Source organism: Eleutherodactylus coqui, chromosome 3, assembly GCF_035609145.1.
Source record: "Eleutherodactylus coqui strain aEleCoq1 chromosome 3, aEleCoq1.hap1, whole genome shotgun sequence".
NCBI classification, from domain to species: domain Eukaryota; kingdom Metazoa; phylum Chordata; class Amphibia; order Anura; family Eleutherodactylidae; genus Eleutherodactylus; species Eleutherodactylus coqui.
The window spans coordinates 229,036,791-229,060,838 of record NC_089839.1 but is presented as its reverse complement, the minus strand read 5'-3'; the positions used below and the strand labels follow the sequence as shown (position 1 = coordinate 229,060,838).

General features: G+C 45.2%; 1 protein-coding gene across 2 annotated transcripts; it reads right to left on the bottom strand.

Annotated features, from left to right (window-relative positions):
* Positions 1-411: 411 nt before the first annotated feature.
* Positions 412-23,140, bottom strand: PODXL2 (podocalyxin like 2). Of its 2 annotated transcripts, XM_066594698.1 has the most exons (9): positions 23,078-23,140; positions 22,552-22,785; positions 21,400-21,699; positions 18,817-19,364; positions 18,502-18,576; positions 10,389-10,569; positions 9,220-9,281; positions 4,363-4,542; positions 412-1,108 (listed from the first exon to the last, which is right to left on the bottom strand). In XM_066594698.1, exons 2-9 carry the CDS (start codon positions 22,577-22,579, stop codon positions 914-916), a joined length of 1,569 nt encoding a protein of 522 aa, XP_066450795.1. In that variant the 5' UTR covers positions 22,580-22,785; positions 23,078-23,140; the 3' UTR covers positions 412-913. The 2 variants fall into 2 exon arrangements, with proteins under 2 accessions (XP_066450795.1, XP_066450794.1); XM_066594697.1 differs by lacking the exon at positions 23,078-23,140 and having other exon boundaries at positions 22,552-23,070.
* Positions 23,141-24,048: the final 908 nt, after the last annotated feature.

The following is a 24,048-nucleotide window of genomic DNA, read 5'->3' as shown; positions in this document are numbered from 1 at the left end:
TGTTCCTGGGCATGGGTCTTACAGGGGTCTTAGATTGTGAACTCGCACCAATGTCACTCTCCTGTATCCACATTTAGTTATTTTCAAAGCATTGAGCCCTCTGCAGGAGACTAGAAAAAATAGCTGCCTAAAACTGCAGCTTAGCCCCATTTACTTCAATAAAGCTGAGGTGCCATACCAGACATAGCCACCTGTATGAGAGTGGCGCTGTTGAGAAAACCAAACTCCTTTAGATCATGGAGGTTAGTGCTTTTCAGGTGCATATATCTATGGCGGGAACATCTAATATGACAATGTGCATCTCTAGGAGCCTATACACTACAATGCCATCATATATGTACATCATTTCCACATTTTGATTTTGCTTTTAGGGTTTTTATTGTTAGATGAAGAATCACACTGTGTTTCCTGTCCTCCTTGTGCTTTATTCATTGGCTCGGAAATACTTTTCAATTATTTTTTATTGTGTCAAGCTGTAAGGATCCACATTTCATGCGGGTGGAATCAGAAAGCAGACGAGTGGAGAAGACGACAAATTCTGGTCCTACATCACGACACGAAGAGAAAAAAAAACACGACAATACTCAGCTCAGCCGAGGCCGAACCGGAATGCACCGGCAGGTGAGGTTCACACCAGAGAGCTGGTTCTTAATATCATCTTTGGAAGAATAAAGTGCAATCATATCAAACGTTGTAAACTGGAGAGCGTCCGGAGGGCGACGGCGAGAAGGCGGGCACTCAATGATACCATGTGCTAATTATACTTCTGTGCTGCTACAGGCCAACATTCCACCGTGACAACCCATCTAGTTACAGGTAAGGATTGTGAACGAAAACATTTATAACCCTATGTGCCCAACAATTAAGAAAAAAAAGTTCAGTTCCACCCCCTGGGATCTGCCCTCTTTGGGCTTTAAAGGTGAGTATCTTCTTCCATGGTGTCTGTCTCATCTTTACTTGTCTTATTGATTAATGTCTCCCAGCCATCCGGCCGGTGAGAGGTGCCTCCATTAATGCTGGTTTTCTTTTCTTGCATTTCCGATTGGTTGTCCATTGCCACATCCAAGGTGGGGTTATCATGGCAGCCGTTCTCCACAAAATGTAGTTCCTTAATGCACAGAGAACAAAGAAAAAGTCAACTAAATACTAAGCACTCAGATAAATTTACTTTGTATAAAGTGCCTGAGGAGCGGAGGAAGAGAACTGATAACTGCACTATATCTAAAAGAATATAAGTACTATAATAATGCTCCTATGTACAAGACTATACCTCCTATAATACTGCCCTCCTATGTACAAGAATATAACTACTACAATACTGCCTCCTATGTACAAGACTATACCTCCTATAATACTGCCCCTATGTACAAGTATATAACTACTATAATACTACCCCCATGTACAAGAATATAACTACTATAATACTGCCTCCTATGTACAATATAACTACTATAATACTGCTCCCGGTGTACAAGAATATACTATAATACTGCCCTCCTATGTATAAGAATATAACTACTATAATACTGCCCTCCTATGTACAGGAATTTTACTACTATAATACTGCCCCCTATGTACAGGAATATAACTACTATAATACTGCTCCCTGTGTACAAGAATATACTATAATACTGCCCTCCTATGTACAAGACTATAACTACTATAATACTGCCCCCTATGTACAAGAATATAACTACTAGAATACTGCTCCTATGTACAAGAATATAACTACTATAATACTGCCCCTATGTACAAGAATATAACTACTATAATACTGCCCCCCTATGCACAATAATATAACTACTATAATACTGCCCTCCTATGTACAAGAATATAACTACTATAATACTGCCCCCTATGTACAAGAATATAACTACTATAATACTGCCCCTATGTACAAGAATATAACTACTATAATACTGCCCCCTATGTACAAGAATATAACTACTACAATACTGCCTCCTATGTACAAGACTATACCTCCTATAATACTGCCCCTATGTACAAGTATATAACTACTATAATACTACCCCCATGTACAAGAATATAACTACTATAATACTGCCTCCTATGTACAATATAACTACTATAATACTGCTCCCGGTGTACAAGAATATACTATAATACTGCCCTCCTATGTATAAGAATATAACTACTATAATACTGCCCTCCTATGTACAGGAATTTTACTACTATAATACTGCCCCCTATGTACAGGAATATAACTACTATAATACTGCTCCCTGTGTACAAGAATATAACTACTATAATACTGCCCCCTATGTACAAGAATATAACTACTAGAATACTGCTCCTATGTACAAGAATATAACTACTATAATACTGCCCCCTATGTACAGGAATATAACTACTATAATACTGCCCCCTATGTACAAGAATATAACTACTATAATACTGCCCTCTATGTACAAGAATATAACTACTATAATACTGCCCCCTATGTACAAGAATATAACTACTATAATACTGCCCCCTATGTACAAGAATATAACTACTATAATACTGCCTCCTATGTACAAGAATATAACTACTATAATACTGCCCCCTATGTACAAGAATATAACTACTATAATACTGCCCCCTATGTACAAGAATATAACTACTATAATACTGGCAGGCTTATTATTAGTGCAGATTTTCCGAGCGTGCCACTAAAGGGGTTAAACAGGATTTTACATAAAGACAAGCCCCACCCCTTCCTGCTTTTTTTGCAATCTCTTCTGAACAGATTGTAACAATATAAAATCACCGCCCAGTCACAGTCACAGCTTTCATCCAACCAGGTCTCACAGCTATGTTTTAGTTTTTCTCAGACATTATAACTTCCAGTTCGTCAACTCTACCGGTCAGACTCCTGGTGTTAGTCCCATTATTGGTCAGATACTTGGCGTTAGACGCCATACAGTTTAGAAGGTTTAAGTTACTTTTTATACCTTTTAGGGTGAACACCCACTGGCGTTTTTTTCTCCACTGCGCTGCGAGAGTAAAGGTAAAGTCTCGCAGCGCAGTGCGAGAAAAAAACCGCCATCACGCCGGGATATCGCCAGTCTTTTCAATGGGGCCAGCGGCAGCAGCGCTAGCCCCATTGAAAAGAGATGGAGAATGCCGCGGACTTCTGCCACAGCTGTGATAGCTGTGGCAGGAGTTTTCTTCATCTGTCATTGGCTGAGCACTCAGCCAATAGCTAAGCACTAGCTGCTATTAGCTGAGCCCTCAGCCAATCAGCACAGCCCTTTCAGGAGGTGGGGATTTTTAAATCCCCGCCTGCTGAAAGAGCTTAACAGCAGTGCCAGGGGAGCCAGCCGGAGAGGTGAGTAATTTAAAAAAAAATTTTTTTAACACTTATTGATGATTATTGGGGAAGGGCTTATATTTCAAGCCCTTCCCCGATAATCATACTGCGGGGCTTGCCAGAAAGCAGTGCTTTCAATGGGATCAGCAGCAGTGCCGATCCCATTGAAAGCAATGCGATAGAATGCTGCGGACTTCTGCCACAGCTGTCACAGCTGCGGCAGAAGTCTGCGACATTCTCCCTATGTTTTCAATGGGGCTAGCGCTGCTGCTGCTGGCCCCATTGAAAGCACTAGCAATATGCTGGTTCTATTCCGGCGTCTTTCTTGCGCTGCGAGGCGAGAGTCTTCTCATGCTCTTGCAGCGCAAGAAAGAAAATATCGCCAGTGAGTGTCCACCCTTAAGTGTATTCCTTATTTACTATTCTGCCAGTTCTAACCCCTCTCACCACTCCATCACCATTCTCATTACTTATGGCCCTTTTACAAGGGAAGACAGTTGGCTAAACAACGTCACCACTAAGGTCATTAGCGCTCATGCAGAGCGTTTGGACAGACTGACTTCGCCACTGGATAAGGGCTTCTTGCTCAGTGCTAACCTTCTATGTAAAGCGCTGAGCAGGGAGCATTTACATGGAACGAGAAGCCGGAGATAGTTTTGATGCTGACTGAAAGTCAGCGATAAAGACTTGTGAACAAATAGTGAGAGATTTATTTTTTTTCTTTGCATTTACACTGCATGATTATCGCTCAAATACGTTCATTTGAGTGATAATTGTGCAGTGTAAATGGACCATAAGTCCCAGGTCACCATCTACACTGTCTTCCCCTCTATCTCCCTGGTTGCCCCCCCAGTCCCTAGTTTAAATACTCCTCCAACCTCCTAACCATCTTCTCCAGCACAGCTGCACCCTCGCCATTGAGATGCAGCCCCTCCCAACGGTAGAACCTACACCAACAGCAAAGTCCGCCCAGTTCTCTGGAGACCCAGACCTATCCTTCCTGCACCAACTCTTAGAGGAACAGACTATTTATGGTCTGTTTTACTTACCATATTTTTCAGTTTTGGTAGTCGTCTCTGCCAGCAGATGTAAATGAGTCCTGCAATGATGATCATAACACAGATGGAGCCAATAATGACCAAAACAATAAAGAGTTTTCCGTAGTCGCTCCGCGGAGGGTTGGGACGGGAGTGACAGCTGCCGATGCTGGAGTAGCTTTCAATCCCAATCTGCAGAAAATTAATACAAATATCATTTTATAAGTTTCCTGAGTTTCTGTTTTATTCATGTGATTTGCCTTCTTAGATTGTGGCTATTTTCACCTTAAAGGGTTGAGTTTCCTAGCTGAGAGTCTGGTTATAGATGAGGGCACAGTATTGGTCACAGGCTGTGGTGTAAACCAATATTTTAAAAACTAAACTTGTGATTCTGCCCTTTACTAAATGACCTAAACCATCTCCGTGACTGGTATCCCCACATCCCCTTAGCAGCATGCCCACTGTCTTGGGGTCATCTGTGGCTCCCATTTTTCTTGATTCAGTATATTCAATCACTTGCTTGATCAGGTCACCTGCCCCTCCTCAAAAACATCTCCAGAATCTGCCCTATACTCCTCACTCTCCCCCATAAAGCTCTCCACAGTGTTACACCGCCCTATATTTCTCCTCTCTTTCTATTGCCCTGCCCATGCTCTCCTCTCTGCTAATGACCTTACACTAAATTCATCTCTAATCTGAAACTCCCACTCCTGCCTCAAAGACTTCTCTCGAGCTGCACCAATTCACTGACTGCACTACCCTAGATAATCACATTAATCACCAATAGCCACAGTGTTAAAGAGGTTTTCCAAGTTATTGGTGGCAGTGGGGGGGGGGGGGGGGGGGGGGGGGGGGGGGAATGCAGCCTACAGAAGAAAATGCAATAAATATAGGAAAAAAATAGAGTGATGTCTATCATCAGTGAAGCCAAAGGAAATCAAGGATAATTTTTATTGGGGCCATGCGTTACAAAGTTGGACAGACTTCTTCGTCCGGCCACATTACAAGAGCAGAGGGGCTTTTTTTCTTATTTATTTTTAGGCTTACGGAAGAAAATTAACACTTTATTCGCCTCCTGCAACTGTGATTCTCCCCCACTGCGCTCTCCCCGCCCTCCGGTCTTCTGTTGACAAGCGCTGCAGTGTTCACATAGGTTGTTTACACTCGTGACCAGTGCAGCCAATAGAAGGCCCGACAAAGACATCAGTGATGTCCCATAAATCTTTGTCTAGGGCTTCTACTAGGATAGATTAAAAAAAGAAAGTCTACATACCCCTGTTAAAATGCCATGGGTTTTGTCATGTTAAAAAAATCTGATAAAGATAAACCATTTCAGATTTCTTTCCACCTTCAATGTGACCCGTTATCTGCATAATTACATTGAAAAACAAACTGAAATCATTTAGGGTGAGAAAACCCCTAAAATAATGCGGTTGCATGAATATACACACCCTTAGGCCAGCTTCACACGAGCGTGACGGGCTCCGCTGCGGAATATTCCGCAGTGAAGCCCGTCACGGTGCCCCCCAGAGACCCCATACTTACCAGCGGAAGATAGCGTGAAGACGCTTCCCCGCCCACCGCCGTCGTGTCATGTGACACGCCCACCGCGTCACATGACGCGGCCGGCCGTGTCACGTGACGCGCCGGCCGCGTCATATGACGCGCGGCGGTAGGCGGGGAAGCGTTTTTTCACGCTATCTTCCGCTGTGTTACAGCTGGAGATAGCGTGAACGGACGGCTTCCATTGACTGCAATGGAAGCCGTCAGCGCGTACACCCGCGGCAAATAGAGCATGCCGCGGGTGAGGACGGGAGATTCCGCGGTGGAATTACGCATCGTGAGCATTGTGCTATTAGGTTCAATAGAACCTAATAGCAGGGGGCAACACAGCGGATTTTTGCCGCGAATTTACGCGGCGTAAATCCGTTCGTGGGAAGGAGGCCTAAAACGAATACTGTGTTGATATACCCTTTGACTTTCTAATAGCATTCAGTCTTTTTGGGTCAGTGTCTATCAACATGGCACACCTTAAACTTGGCAATCTTTGCCCACTCTTCTGTGCAAAAGCGCTCCAAATCTGTCAGACTGTGAGGGTATTTCGTGTGTAGCGCCCTCTTCAGGTCAACCCACAGATCTTCAATGGGATTCAGGTCTGGGCTCTGGCTGGGTCATTCCAAAAGTTCAATCTTCTTCTGGCAAAGCCATTCTTTTGGTGATTTGGAGGAATGCTTTGGGTCGTTGTCGTGCTGAAAGGTGAAATTCCTCTTCATCTTCAGCTTTTTAGCAGAGGACTGAAGATTTTGGGCCAAAATCGACCAAAATATTTGGAACTGTCCATAATTCCCTCCCCCTTGACTAAAGCCCCAGTTCCAGCAGCAGATAAACAGCCCCACATATAATGCTGCCTTGGCCGGGCTTGGATGTTGTTTCGTCTTGCCCCCTTACCCCACAGTCCAGACATATGAAGAATACAGGAGATGGTTGGCACATGTACTACACAACCAGTACTCGCCAGAAACTCCTACAGCTCCTTTGATGTCACTGTCGGCCTTTTGGCAGCCTCCCAGACCAATGTTCTTCTGGTCTTCATCAATTTTTGAGGGACGTCCAGTTCTTGGTAATGTCATTGTTGTGCCACATTTAATCCACTTCTTGCTGACTGTCTTGACCGTGTTCCTTTGTAGATGTAATGCCTTGGACATTTTTTGGTCCCCTTCTGACTGATTCCTTCCAACAATGCGATCCCTTTGATGTGCTGTAAGATCTTTACTGATCAACAAAGAAAGTGTCAGGAAAATCCTCCTAGAAGAGCTGAACTTTATATGGGGGACATCAGAATCCCTGTAAATAATGGCAGCGGAGTGCTGACCACTATTTATCAGAAGTTTAAGTGTTATTGGCTAAATCTGAACACAACCACATCCCCGAATATAAGAGGGTGTGAAGACTCATGCAACCATATTATTTTAGTTTCATTTTTCCACCATAAAAAATTTAATTGTTTTTCAATGGAATTGTACAGATAACGGGTCACAATGAAGGTGGAAAGAAATCGGAAATGGTTCATCTTTATTGGATTTCTTTAACATGACAAAAACATGGCATTTTACCAGGAGTGTGTAGACTTTTATATCCACTGTATATTAAAAGCTCACATAACAAGGTTATGGGATGTCACCAGGCTGGCCAGCTGATGTCACCTGTCAGATGCCGTGGCTTCAGACCACTGAAACGGCGGTCCGGCGCAGTGGTGAATATATTTATTTTATATAGTTTGTCATGGGGAGCCCACAACTAAATAAAATAAATAATCGCGGCATGTCCTATCTTTCGGCGTACCCTCAGAATGGGGCCAGAAAACGCATTACACAGAATGCGACATGCACGCGAGTGCCATGCAAGGTTTCCCATTGAAAACAATGGGAAACACTTGCCAATCATCCAGCACGGCTGACAACCTCAGGGAGGCCGATCACATCCCCTAATCTAACTCTTGTCCATTTACCCCTCGCCTACATTCTCTGTCAAAACCTGATCACAGTATTCCCCCATACACCCCAGTTCTCCACATACACAGATAGCAGCCAGCGAACTGCTCGTACAGCTACAGGTCTTTGATCCACGTTCCCTCTGATGTGTAAAGCGCTGTGGAATATGCTGAAGCTATAGAAATAAAGATTAAAGTAGCCCTCAGGTCCTAGAGAAACAAAGATGGTGGCACCGCTTCTCCAACTACATTTTGTGCACTGCGTATAGTATGTATCAGTAGTCTAAGGCCCAATGGTGTATTTGCATTGTAGAATCCAGATCGAGCGTCCTCTTCCAGATTCCCCAGCAAATACTGCCCATAGACATGCTATAGAAAATCGCTTTTTCCTGTCCACGAGTGGAAATTAAATACGATTTTCCGCTCATTGAGGGAAAATCGCAGCATGTTCTATTTTGGCGCGGATTCCACGTGCACGGCTTTCATTGAAGTCAATGGAAGCTGTCCGATCCGCGGCCCATCTGCAGTTGTCACAGCGGATGGACCACGGAATCCACGTCATTGCCTAGCGACGGCAGCATTATCTGTACTGCGCATTTACGACGGCCAGCACAAATGCATTACAGATAAAGAACACTGCAGACGGGTATGCAGGCATCACTGGCCGCATGTGGAATCCGACCCGGCCATATGCATTGGGCCTGAGACACTACATGCTGCTCTGACTGGCACTGCTCATGTAATGTCTTACACTAATGATGTGCACTAATATACAGCGTGCATCAGGTAGTCAGAGAAGCGGTGCCGCTATCCTTGTTTTTGCTGGCCCGGAAGGTCACTATAAATGTCTTGATGCTCTTATCACCATTTCTTCCCTCCAATGTTCCCATCACTTGGCTTTGCACCTCCTTGAATTCTGCTTTGTGAGCTGCTGCCCTCTAGTGGAGATGTACTATTGAAAAATGTGATGAAGTTTGAGCTTGTGACCGTTGAATATAATCCAGACAACGCGGAGTCTGTGAAATCTGAATATGTAACAAACTTAATTTCCCTAATCGTGTCCCCTAAGTATCAGACAGTGCGCTCCGGGATTACCCATGAGTGATACTCAGCCTCCTGGGTGATAGTACTGTGGGAAGGTTTAGGATCTTATTACAATGGAGTTCAATGGAAGGTATGTATATCCGCTTACAGTGAGCACCCCCTAGTGGTAACTGCAGGGAGACAGATTTTTATCACATAACTGTCGCTGCAGGGGATCTGGAGCTCTGTACAAGAAGGACTGAGCCCCAAATGCTCTAAAGATTTATTATAAATGTTTAGGCAATACTGATGTAATAGGTATACAGGCGATATCACAGGTTGTATACACCACTGACCTCTGCAAGACTCCTCTTTATGTGTCCAAGTGTCTTGAAGACGTCTTTTAAGGGAAGCTCACCTTCAGACAACAGATAACTTTGTTAGATAGAGGCTGTTTTTAGGCTTCATATAACAAACTTTCCCTAGTCCATAGCTGTGGGTTTGTTACAATTGTACCCGGTGTAGACAATACTCTGGTGATATAGTTTAATTGCAGTGATACATTGTAGCATACAATCCACATAGAGATATTGGTGCGGCTCATGTGCTTCGCTCGCAGAGGATTGTCCATTCTAGATAAAATTGTAATAAACCCTCAGCTGTGAGAAGTATCAGGTCTGGACTAGTTTAAAGTTCCTGAATGTAAAACAAAAATGGTTCAATTCAATGACAGCAAAGTAAATTAGTAAGTGGCAGAACATTTCACTAACTTACCAAGACATTTTAAGCGGGCTACACAAGCACTATTGTTTCTTTAATATATGGGGGAGGGCACCTCATACCCATGCTTCATGGTGCACCTCGCGCCCTCAAGCCCACGCTTCATGATGCACCCCGCGCCCACCGCCCACGCTTCATGGTGCACCTCGCGCCCACCGCCCACGCTTCATGGTGCACCTCGCGCCCACCGCCCACGCTTCATGGTGCACCTCGCGCCCACCGCCCAAGCTTCATGGTGCACCTAGCGCCCACCGCCCACGCTTCATGGTGCACCTAGCGCCCACCGCCCACGCTTCATGGTGCACCTCGCGCCCACCGCCCACGCTTCATGGTGCACCTCGCGCCCGCCGCCTACGCTTCATGGTGCACCTCGCGCCCGCCGCCCACGCTTCATGGTGCACCTCGCGCCCATCGCCCACGCTTCATGGTGCACCTCGCGCCCACCGCTCATGCCTCATGGTGCACCTCGTGCCCATCGCCCACGCTTCATGGTGCACCTCGCGCCCATCGCCCACGCTTCATGGTGCACCTCGCGCCCACCGCCCACGCTTCATGGTGCACCTCGCTCCCACCGCCCACGTTTCATGGTGCACCTCGCGCCCACCGCCCACGCTTTATGGTGCACCTTGCGCCCACAGCCCATACCCAATCTGATTTAAAAGCCACTCTCTACTATTTTTTCTATACGCATTTTCCAATGGCGCTCACTTTGTCCTGCTTTTTCCTACAGTCATCCCATACGTACCTCGTGTACCTTTGTGAGACTTACGCTCCTCGTATGTGATTGTCATTAGTAGATGGTTATCGTTCTTGTTGGGTTTGCTCAGGAAGATCACCCAATCTCTCTGAGTAGTGTTTGGTTTCCACGACAGCGCCCCCTCCAGCAGTGACAGAAGATGCTGCCCCTTCTGCCATATGAACTCTTCCTATAAACAGTAATAATGCAGTTAGGAGATGGCGCCATTTCCAGGACAATCCTCCATTACCACTTATTAAACCTAATGATACAGAGTACTACTCATACTGACAATTTTTACCAAAAAGACAAAAATGAAGGATTACAGACGACGCCCAAGGATCAACAAAAATATAGGATGATCGACGAAGAAATGAACTCACATGTTGTATAGGCTGAGCCCCCTATATACATACATTTTATATTATATATAGGGTTCACAACAGCAAATGTTCCACATGAGATTTGTAGTGATTGTTAAAATATCCTATCACTAGAGGGCATCCATCTCGGAGGGCACGGTGTTTCCCGTAGGCAAGCTTGCGTCAGTGTATGTACACAATTAAAATGATAGAAACCCAGTGCTCAGTAGTCCGTACTGTACACCAATATAACAGTCGCTTATATACAGGGAAAGTCCTCACACCCTCTCACTTTTATTTTTACATATTGTTATGTTGTGGCCTTGTGTTTCCCATCATTCTGCACTCAGCACCCCATAATGGCAATGTGAAAACAGAACGGGAGAAATCTCACCAAATGAAAAACTAACATTTTGCATTAACATAAGTATTTACACCCTTTGCTATAACATGAAAGACCCAGCACCCCCACCTCCCGGTCTATATAAGGTGTTGCTGCTCACAATCCATATTAGAGCCAAAACCAAGCCATGAGGAGGAAAGAACTGCCTGTAGAGCTTAGAAACAGGATTTTGTGGAGGCGCAGATCTGGATAAGGCGACAAAAATATTTCTGCTGCACTGAAAGTTCCCAGGAGCCCAGCGGCTTCCATAATTCTTACATGGAAGAAGACCAACAGGACTCTAACTAGAGCCGCCAACCCACCAAACTAAGGAGGAGAAGGGTCTTGGTAAGAGAGGTGACCAAGAGCCCAATGGTCACTCTGGCTGAGCTCCAAAGATCCTGTGTGCAGATGGGAGAAACTTCCAGAATGTCAACCATTACTGCAGCACTCCACCAATCTGGGCTTTATGGAACCTCAGACTGTGAAGAACAAGATTCTCTGTTCTGATGACGCCAAGATGGAAATTTTTGGCCTTTAAGCGTTGTTTAGACGAAACTAGGTGGCGCTCATCACCTCCCCAATACCATCAATACCATCCTAAGGGTGACTACCCACTACAGTTTTTTTCACAGCGAAATTCGCAGCATTTTTTTTCTGCAGGGGTCTATGGGACTTGTAATGGTAAAATCGCGATTTACCGTGAAATCGCGATTTTGCGCGATCGCGATTTTTACATTACAAGCCCCATAGACCCCTGCAGAAAAAAAGAACGCTGCGAATTTCGCAGTGAAAAAAACTGTAGTGGGTAGTCTCCCTTGCAGTAAAGCCTGGTAGTGGCAGCATCATGCTGCGGGACTGGGAAACCTTAATGGAGCAAAGTACAGAGATAATGACAAAATGATCCAGAGCGCAAGAGACCTCAGATTGGGCAGAAGGGTCACCTTCCAACAAGACAATGACCCTATGCCAAAACAACACCGGGGGGGAAGGGGGGGTTTAGGAGCAACTCTGTGAATGTCCTTGAGTCCTAACTTGTACTCCTGAAAAATGGCTGTCCACAGATGGCCCCCATCCAACCTGACAGAGGGCAGAAAATTCCCAAATCCAAGACAAAGGGCAGATGTGTTGCATCAGTTCACCGTTAGTGACTTCCCACCACTTAGTTATCCTAGTATGGGCTCCTTTGTTTAGCTTTAGGGTGCTTTCAGACAGACAGAATTATTCTGCATCCCGCACGCAGATTCTGCAGCAAAAGCAGCACGTTTCCGTGCTGAAGGTGAAGTTGCCCTTTAGGCGAGTGTGAAGTCAGTGAACCCTGGCTATTTTTTGCATTATGTTATTTTCATGCATGTACAATATATTTTTGTGATTAAAAACGTGTGATTTGCATCAGATTTTCATCTGTTCTTCATGCATGTGAAATTTTTTTATTTTTATTTTAAATGCCATAGGGTTCCGTTAATGCTTTATGAACGCATCACACTTGCATGCAAATCGCAGGTCATTCAATCACAATACATTTTTTTCACACTCCCAAAGACAATCATGTGCAAATCTTGAAGAATTACACAAAGATAGGACATGGCAGCGATTTTTCCAACTTAAACCATCGGAGAGAAAAATCACTTGTGTGAATTAACCCATTTGATTGAACAGGTTCTTTCCCATACAGATTCTGTCCATCTCGGAATCAGACATTCACATAGGCGCATTGTCACGGCCCATTACGCACGCGAATTTTCCTGTCTATGGACTTGCATTCTTCCATTCACACCTATGTTGGAACTGCACATGCATATAAACCACAGGAGAAATATCGCAGTGTGCTCCATTTCTCTATGTTTTATATGGAGCCCTTGAAGGGCTGCATATTGAAATAGGTAAAAAAACAGGTAAACTGTTCATCAAGCAGCACCTGTCCACCTGTTGTCCGACCTGTGTGGACAGTGCACATTGCATGTCCTATTCTCATCTGGAGGACAATGTGGCGGTCCATATGAAAAAGCGCTCCCTCATAGGCTATAATGGATCCATGTGCTGTCCGTGAAATACATAGCCAGCCATGTTTTCCATCCAAGTGCCATCTGAACAAGGCCTAAGGCCAAATTCAGACCTACGTTTCGGCCACTGGTCTGTTTCCATTGTTTGGCTTGGTCCTCAGAGCTGAACAATAGAAGTACCAGAAGCAGCCCGCGCCAGATCAGTTTCCATCATGTCACCTCTTGGTGCGGAAACGCGATTTCCTGTGTCTGAATTCCGCTTGCAGATTTTGCCATTGACTGGGCTAAATGGGTGCATGGCTCTGTGGCAGAGATACGCAGACTTTGCAACAGTTTTTAGATGTGGAATTCATGCGGTGAATACCGCGATGTGACTTTAGACGACTGTGTTGTAAAAAGTGTTTTATTTAAATATATATTTATACACAAAATATATTTTTCTTTTCCTCTTGGGGGCCAATTCTGATTTTTGCTCTAGGGCGCCTGGGTTTTCTGTGCGCCCTGATTAGAGCAGGTCATGAGCAGCGCACTAGTGTCCCAACATGGGGGACACCTACGACTCAATAAAGGACCATTAACAGCTGGCACCTTAGCACAAGGGGCCATAACAGAAAAAAGGTTTGGTACGGTGTTAGCCAGTAGAACAAAGTGTGATTGTTCTCAGTAAGAGAAACCACGTAATCTTGTAGATATGATACCTTTTAATGGCTAACAAAAATACATGATGTTATAGCCAGCTTTCGGACCTCTCAAGATCCTTTCTCAGACATAATGAAACAGATCTGGATGGGACATATATATACAAATGTACACACATGAAAAGGCACAGACATAAGGAAAGTAATTTGCACTTAAAACAATACCAGACAAGAGGAGCAGAGAAGTAAATACTTAATTAGCCCACTGGTAAGGAATTTGACAGTTTTTTATGATCTTTAAAATGGTGTTGTGGTGGTGGGGGTGGGGTCACAGGCCTGTGTGTTACCTCTCCTTCAGACCTGCAAATAAGGGAGATGAAACAATCTCTCTGCAGCGCCACCTATTGGATGGCAGCAATGCTTCAAATCAATGTATGATTTTTTACCAAGTCTGTAAAACAATGATTGGGAATAGCACCCCTTCTGGTTGCTCTCCTTGGAGAGAGACAATTCCATCCCCCAACCCACTCATCCCCCAGGTGTCTCCACATCCCCCTTGGGTGCTCTCCCCAAGGATACCCCTCTTGACCTCCTTCAGACTTTTCAAATCCACCACTGATGCAGGAACCCTGCTACGAGGTTCATTCCATTCTTGAGGGTATCAAATGGCCATAAATTTATACTCCCTAAGAAGTATACATTTTTGTCAGCTATTAAAAGGTATCATATCTACAAGATTACTTGGTTTCTCTTACTGAGAACAGTCACGTAGGGCTAGAATGTTGTCAGTTTATTCATGCGTTTTCAGATAGAATAACAAAGGTAAAATCACACGCGCTTTTTTACATTGGGCGCTATTTCTGGGCGCAAAGGTCGCGGCCCGGGCTTCAAGTGGTGTAAAGCCAACAGCGCTGGGAACGTGTTGTATGGCACAATAAAGGTACGGAACGTCTACATCCAGCAGTCGCACAGATGACGGGATTGACAAATGGCCACTTCCTGACTGGAAGCGCGGAGGAACAACGGGCCAGGGCTGTTCTTCATGTTTCACCTCCTCAGAATCGTTGAGCGGCAAAGGGGGAAACCAACTTTGTACCAATTGCATATGGATATGGTGTTTAGAAGGGGTTCACATACTTTTGATCACGCATCTTGAATTTAAACCAAAGTGGACAATGAAAATGTCATCCATACCGCGGCAGTACGTGACATAAAAACGTGTATTCATGGTCCGCAGCTGCCTGTAAACGAATGCTGGTCACTAACGAGGTCTGTATTATTGTACGTGTCCCCAGCAGTGCGCTGTGGTCGTGAAAGGGTCAATGCCTTATGAAAAGGTCACCGAGCGCTTCCACATTCCTCCCTCCTGCCGGCTGTCTAATCCCGGCTGCTGTTGCCATAGTAACCAGGAAACCCTGGAGATGGTTAATACAGACAGTTGTCATGGAGACTGCTAAATCTCAGGGAGGCTCCGGCCTGCAGCACAACAAGACCGTTCGGAGGCAGAAGCCATCACAAAATCTTGTCCTTGGCGGCAACGAAGGCAAAAAAATCATGACAGATTTGTTTGCGTCTCGGAGTCGTATCATCGCCATTGTGTGGTACATTTTTCAGCCTACACAACCTGCGATTAACGCAGCCTAAAGACTGACTGGCGAAAAACAGACATACTTACAAAGGTGGAAGGGCGGGTATACAACAGAATGCTACATGGGGGAGGGGCACAGGTGCAAAATATCGCACTGAGCCCCGAATCCCCAGCAGCTCCGTATACATTGGCACTAAGGTTCGGTAGGATTATCTGATGTATACTGTCAATGGTTGTCTCAGAATTTCACTGTATAGCTATACAAAAAAAAACAAAAAAAAAACGTACACTGAGCGGTAAAGTTTTTGTGGCAGGGAATTCTATGGAATAACACCGTAGAATGTGCTGGATAGCTGAAAAACCGTATGCCAATGAATACCAGCCTATCAGTGGCCAGAAGGACACTCAGTTGGCTTCTGGAGGGTGCATGGAACCTATGGATACGATGGAGCATATCCATCAGGTGGACACTGCAAACACGGTGCAAGGTCAGCCTTCTAGCGCCTTCCACTGGGCACAAGGGCATTTAAAGTGACCCTCCAATTTCAGGGCTAAATTCGGTCCTGGACAGGGAGGGTACATTATCTGCTATTGTTCTCCTCCGCCATCCTTTCAGTCCGCTGGTTCACAATCCTCTTTCCAGCTAAGATGGCAGCTGCAATACTCTGACTACTTAATGCACACTGTGCACTGCTCTCTGATTGGCCAGCGCCGATCACGTAAGCAGATTTGGCCAATCAGAGCAGATATAGTGCATAGCAAGTCTAAAACTACCAAGGCACTGTTAGAATTAGTCTGGGGATTCTGTCGGCCACCTTGGACAGCTGAAAATGGGCGCAGGAACCAGCGGATCAGGAAGGTGTCGGCATAGGAGACCAATAGCAGGTAATATAACCGTCTTTTGTGGTCCCAGGACTAAATTTTGCCATAAAACCAGGAGGTCACTTTAACCCCTTATGGACCGAGTGCCATAAATATACGGATCTCGGTCATGGGATTTAATCCCACGCTATAGTATATATACGGCGGAGGATTATAGCTCTTGCAATCTAGAAGGGGCAGGTCGGGTACTCGGTTGTCAGACAGCTGTGGATCCAGAGAAGACAGAAGCGCTTTTTAACTGCTTCTACCTTCTCTTATACAGGCTACATAGTGCTGAGCGAGTGCTATGTAGAGAATGCAGGAAGCGGCGATCACGTGATCACCAGTGACTCCCTGCACGTCAGAGCTCCAGGGACTTAGCAGACCCCAGCCCAGCTCTGACAGAGACTACTGTCACATTAGGAGGATGGTTTTCCCTGTAACTGGGGCTTCTATCTATAGATACCACAGCTGACGGCATCCACAGCAGTAAATGACCCCCAGTGGTCTGATAGGCTGCCATAAGGGACATAGATGTCCCAAAAAAAAATTACAAAAATAAGTAAAAAAAGAAAAAAAAACAAAAAAACAAAACAACCCACCGCCGACACCAATGTAAACCGTCGCTATATCCAAGATTATACAGGTTATATATCAAAATATGGCGAACCCATTCCTATACTTCATTTTAACATAAATATAATAATTTTAAAAACAAAGAACTATCAATTCAGAAAATCTTTTTTTTTTTTTTTTTTTTTTACTTAACTCCTTCTTTTATTAAGGGTAATGTGTACAAACCCCCAAAAAGGTCAGTGAAAAGATATTTAAGAAAATATCATGGAAAAAATGTAGCAAAAATAATTTTGGTTGCCCAAGAAAAAAAAAAGCCATAAAACTACCACATCCGTAAAATCCCTAAAAAGTGCCAGGTCCTTTAGGACTAAAACACTCTGATCTTTATGGGTAGCACTAAAAATGAACGTTCTCCTGTTTTCTTCTTTATCTTGCAGTTAAAGGGGTTGTGCCAAGATGGCACCCCTCGTTCATATGCCCTATTAGGGTATATAATGGCCATAGACAGGAGTCCCCCGCTCAGGTTCCCCCACTATAGGCTGAACGGGTGGACTGGGTACCTTGTAATTATAGGACGGCTGCTGAAGCGGCATCGTCTCGCAGAGGGTGTACCTAGAGTGGCCCCGCGCTGATCAGCTGTTTGCCCTTGGCCACACCTTCGGAAAGAGGCTGTGCATATTGATACAAAACCCTTCCTGTTACAGCGGCCGTGGTTAGCCAATATGAAGCCATTATTTAGTCACCCCTATAATCTGCTGCACCAATTTTTACTCTGTGCTGATATATAAGCATAGTATTTGGAGCATGCTGGGAGTTGTAGTTCCACAAAAGTTGGAAATCGGTTGGAAATCACTGTCTGATGCCGTCTACTTCCAAAAGTCTTTATCCAAAATCCTTTCTACGAAGATGTTTATGAAACCATTTCATAGGAAGAAGCGGGTTCGCAGCTTATTTAAAGGGGTATTCCCATTTTGGCTTTTTATGACCAAGATGGGAAAACCCACCTCTTCTTTTTCCAACCACTTTTTGGGAACAGCCGAGCGCTTCAGCGCAGCGCTGTTTGTGTAGCTCTTATTAAAGTGAATGAGAGCTACGGAAACAGTGTAGCATAGCACTCCTGAGTTACGGAAACAGCGTAAAGCGCTGTGCTGCGCCATTTCTGTAGCTCCCATTCACTTCAATAAGAGTTACGGAAACAACGCTCTGAAGTGCTCGGCTGTTTTTGTAGTTACCCACTGACCGGTAACAATGAAAAACCCAGATGGGAACACCCCTTTAAAAGGTGTAATAAACTATATTCATACTTAGAACGCCAAATGCGGAACATTTAAGATCTGCCCACCGGAATACCCGAGAACACCCCAAAATGGTGGTAGCACTGCAAAAATGGCCAGTTTTAGACAGGAGTGGCATAAATTCCAGCCCCTTTTGGGTCCACTTCACAGGATTTGGGACTGTTGGCAAGTACGCTATATTGGACAATACAGACTGACTGTAGTGGGTTCACTAGAGTTGGAGGGGCGTCATTACACTGGTGTCCACCGATTTCGGAGCCACAACAGAGGACTCCATAGAAACCCCTATGCACACAGCAGGTCCTTGCACCCCTCAAAGCACCAGGACCTATTAAACTCTGCTCAGAATAGGGGGTCTAGCCTCACGACGAAGGCCATTATAACGTTAGAAGTATGGACAGCTCAACAGCTACTTACACATTCAATATCATTGGACATGTTCAGGATAACGTAGTTCTTTCCGTCCAGGTTACTCCAGTCCTCGCAGATGACCTGCAGATAAACACTGTATGTCATAAATACTGGAATGAAATTACATACATGAAGCTTATGTAGAGTCAAGCCCTGAAAGGAGCCTCTCGAACTCCTGCAATAGTATACCTATGAGCTTATGACTGCAAACACAGAATATTCTGGTTTTATGCCCATCTCGGCACTCACTGCGCCCCCCACCCGGCACCTGTGATTCCAGGGCTCAAGACACAGAGGCAAAATAGTATTTGTTGCTCATACCTGATGTGAGGCCATGGATACCTCACTGGGGACTACGGCCTTGGTCAGATAAACATCTCGTTGGGTGGAGAACCTAATCTTTCCTTCTTCACTTTCGATATGCAACGTCTGGGTTGATAGGCTTTCGTCCTCATGATACCCAGGTCCTGCCAGGGAATGTCCTGCAGGAAGCCCCCATGAATCAGCTGGAGGTCCAGGCCAAGAGTCCGACTCTTGATTGTGGTTAACATGGTGGTTCTTGGACCCTGAATGCTTTCTGTTCTTTCTAGAAGGCTTGGTCATTGGGTAAACCGTAGAAGTAACTGCCATCTTGGAAACGGTCATCTCCTCAGTATTTGGTATTGGAACTATTCTCTCACTCTGTGCTGTAGTTTGGATTGTCTCTTCCTCTTCTGGGACTTTAGTGCTTGGAGAGGTCAGTCTGGAGGTCTCCTCGATATCTGTAGACCACAACGTTGGAGAGGTTTCTACCCCTTCTTTAGGTGAACTGCTGCTGTCTGTAGTCTCTTCTTCATGGACACCATGGATGCTCGAGGTATCTGGTCCAACTGTGAATGTAAAAAGCGTGTTATGGTCACCGTTACAGGGGTTAGAAAAACATGTCTGTTTTCTTCCAAACACAGCACCACCCTTGTTCATAGGGTTGTGTGTGGTATTGCAGCTCAACTCCATTGAAGTGGATAGAAGCTGAGCTGCAATACCAGACAACCCACAGACAAGGGTGGCGCTGTGTTTAGAGGGAAACAGTCATGTTTTTCTAACCCTAGAAACCCCTTTAAGAGAATGTTTCTAGTCAAGTATGTAACTTTGCCAATGTGGACTGCCATCATGTCACAGCAGCTCAGATGCCGGCACCCTTACCCTCTCACAGCACCCATCTTCTGCTTTCTGTCTGAAAGGACTAGAAGTTATAGAAGGTTTTGAGTATGGTTACAGGGCAGAATTTACCACAGTGAACTCCGCCTCTGAAATCGCAGCATTTTGCAGCGGTTTTTGCCGTGGATCTACACGTGGATTTTGCCCTGTCAATGCGGAATTCCAACACGGAAGCCAGAGTTTCTGTGTCAAGAAATGACAGGCCACTTCTTAGTGTGCAAAGTCGCAGAAATGCAAGTGAGAGGGCAAAATCATCAATGTGCAGGTCCGCACGAAAAACTGGCAGACTGGAGCAGATTTTGGCGCACTTTTGTGAGCCGGAATTCGGCACAGAAAATTCAGCTGCGATTCCTCCAGTGTGAACATACCCATTATCTCTATGCACAAGGGCGTACATAGTGGACATTGTACACTGCGGGCAACATCTGCGACTAAGCAGTGGCCTGAACATATTCCCGCTGCTGAGACCCCCAGTGATCAGCTGTCGTGTGCGGCAGCGTCTCCTAGTGTTTCATTTCTCTGCAGCTTTGCCACAGGGAAGACATAGCGTTACATGCTGCTATCTGTATATTGTTCAAATCTGCAAGATCTCTGCTTGTTGTCAGTGGGAAAAGTTAACTTTACAAACAGGAGATGAAAACCCATTCTGACCTAATTCTTTTCATAGCTGAGGGTTTGCTACAATTGTATCCAGTCTAGACAATCTTTAGTGACCTATATTCATCAGCAGCACAAATCTCTCTCCTGCGCTAATAGTTTGTTACAATGTATCAGTGCTGGTAAAAATCAGCCTGGACTATAGACTATTTAGTCAAAGAGGATACAACTGTAACAACCCCTCAGCTGAAAGAAGTTTTAAGTCTGATGGGGGTGCAGCCTCTGGATATAAACAAAAATTTTCCCATTCACTGACTGTAAGCAGAGACTTTGGAGAAGAATTAAAGCAAATTAGAAAAAAAACAAAAAAATTTTCATTATGTATGGAACAAAATTAGTTACATGAGCCTGAAAGAGTAGAAGACACAAATGCGACCGGATGATGAGAGTAGTGTGTAATCCCAGGCCCTCCAATAACAGTGAATGGGAGAAGCCACACATCAGTCATATGACTGCAGTACTCTCTATATACTCGTATTGTAGTGACATTTGTGAGGGCTCCATCATCCATCACACATCAATAGATAAATGTGATAGCACATACTATGACATTACTGATCCTGTGACTCCACTAGCAGAATAGTGAGTGCAGCTCTGGAGTATAATATAGGATGTACTTTAGGATCAGTACAGGATAAGTAAGATATGTACACAGTGATTCCACCAGCAGAATAGTGAGTGCAGCTGTGGAGTATAATAAAGGATGTAATGCAGGATCAGTAATGTATGTACACAGTGACTCCACCAGAAGCATAGTGAGTGCATCTCTGTAGTATAATACAGCCCGTAACTCAGGATCAGTGCAGGATAAGTAATGTATGTACACAGTCACTCCACCAGCAGAATAGTGAGTGCAGCTCTGGAGTATAATACAGGATATAACTCAGGATCAGTACAGGATAAGTAATGTATGTACACAGTGACTCCACCAGCAGAATAGTGAGTGCAGCTCTGGAGTATAATACAGGATGTAACTCAGGATCAGTACAGGAAAAGTAAAGAATAACAGTATAAAATACAATATGCATTAAACGGGAGATTTGCCTTCACCTGTCTGAGCTTTGCTGTTATCTTCGCTGCTCCCATTTGATTTTCTTGCTTCATCGTCCCAGAAATATTTTGGTGACTGAAAGATAGAGATTTCTTCTGTTTCTTGGCTGGAAAATCCAGAGCCCTGAGGTGTGTTAAGGAGAGTATGCTGAAAGTCCGTGTCCGGGTAGCCATCACTGCCGTGCTCGCTGGAATCCGTGCTCTCCAGATTGGACAACGATGACACGTCCAGTAGAGATGTGGATGAGAGTCCTTCTGAATGGGGGTCCTCACAGACGACTAAGAGGATGCAGGAGAAGCCTGGGGAGAAACACAGGGCTGATAATATACAAGTCTAGTGCAGTGCTAACATAGTAGTTGCCTGTGCACCACACTACTACTATAGATATAGCTCCATACTATTACTACCACCAGCGCTGTAATAGAAGTATAGTCCATAGTAGGGGCAGAGTGGTCGTGGCCGAGGGGAATCGCCTCTTTTATATGATGGTGACAGCAGGGAATCATTGGTTATAGACTAACACTATCTGTGTCCTAGAAACCGCTTCTTCTCAATTACAGGCGCAGTGTTCCACCCCCTAATGGGAGACGACGTGCAAGTGTCACGCACAGACATTACTAAATTAATTATGTGACCCTCGGGGGCCTGTTTAGTGTGATGAATGTCTAGCAGCCGCGACAGATTCTTAATCTCATTACAGAAAACAGAACGGCTGAGACTGTTCACAAGCAGAGGGACGTGCGCCAAATGTCTCCCTAATAAACCAGACGAACCACTTTCTTCTAGATCAGCCAGAAGAGCTTGCAATCTAATTAAAGCACATGACATTGCAAGATCCATTGATACCAAAACCTCTTCAATGGACTCTCTGCCGCTTATATACGGCGACCAAATCTGCAGACAGACATTCTACCTGTTCTAATTACAATGCCCAGGAATACACAGATCTTATGCAGTGATGGTTGAGATGCAGTAACTGCTGGGCTGGCGGGCAGGCCTCCTCTGGACAGTACCCAAGGTGCCATTGTGAGACGTGCCCTCCCTTTGCTGCATGAATTTTTAAAATAGTATGCACGGTGTCAGCCACTGCGACACAAAACCCTGATGCCATGCAAAGAGCAGACTGCAGAAGAGAAAGAAGCAGGTCTTACCCAGCAAGAGGTGCCCGACGTGCAGCATGTTCACGTCAGTATCCTATGTACACACTTGGAGCAGAGGACATCCCTATTGCCCAGAAATGGATGAAGGGCACCAAAATGCCAGCTTGCTTCTTTTTTTTCCCTTTGCCCAGGTCTCTCTCTGCAGGGCGTAAGTCAGGTGAGATGAAGGAAATCTACAGGTGTCTGAGAAGGACGGCCCCCTTCAAAGTGTCACGTTGCAAATTCCTGTTGAGAAAGAACCCCCAAAATGCCCAGGATATCTGACATTGGCACTACCGGCATTTACTACTGTGTGTCACCAGGCAGCAGGTATGAGCTGTGGTCCAGCATGGATAATGTGAGCATCAGTGCAGGGGTCAGTTGCTAGCAGAATGGAGTGAGATGATGGGGAGGGATCTCATCTCTTCTAGTATAAGGATCCAGGATAGGAGCAGGTGGTACCGACACAGCCTATGGCCAGGGGTCTGTACCCTCCAGCACTGCCCTGCACTGATACATCACCCTGGCATCCACTCACCTCCTCCCTGCAGGGCTGGCGCAGTGTCTGTCTGCAGATCTCCTCTCACCCTCATGGTCCTACTGCCCGCATTCAGCTCCTCCTACGTCCGCCCAGGGTGCTACTGAATAATCTCTGATGTCACAGAGAGGAAACCCACCAGCTGGTACACAATATTACTACTGTGCAAGTCAGGGGTGTAACAGGAGGGGCTGCAGCTGTGCACAAAGCCCCCCCACCCCGTGGAAGAGCAGTGTCCTATATACTTCCATCTCTCTGCAGCCGGTCCTATGGTGTGGATATATAAGGCTGAATTATAATCTATAATGATGCATGATGTCATTGGCAGTAAGGTGATAGGTCCAGGTGGAGCTGTCACAGCAGTTACCTGACTGACACTCACCAGTGATGTCACATCAGTTACCTGACTGACACCCACCGGTGATGTCACAGCAGTTATCTGACTCATACCCACCGGTGATGTCGCAGCAGTTACCTGACTCATACCCACCGGTGATGTCGCAGCAGTTACCTGACTCATACCCACCGGTGATGTCGCAGCAGTTACCTGACTCATACCCACCGGTGATGTCGCAGCAGTTACCTGACTCATACCCACCGGTGATGTCGCAGCAGTTACCTGACTCATACCCACCAGTGATGTCGCAGCAGTTACCTGACTCATACTCACCGGTGATGTCGCAGCAGTTACCTGACTCATACCCACCGGTGATGTCACATCAGTTACCTGACTCACACCCACCGGTGATGTCACAGCAGTTACCTGACTAAAGGTCCTTTTGCACATAACAATTTATCGTTTGTACGAGCAAGTGATGTCAGAGTTCGCTCGGGCAGCCTGTTTATACAGGCAGATACATCGTTGGCTCATTCAAACAAGGAATCATTCAGTCGTACACATTCACTGTATAAGTGAGAGCGACTGAATGATTGGTATTTAAAGCGAATGAGCCAACAATGATGTTCATGCT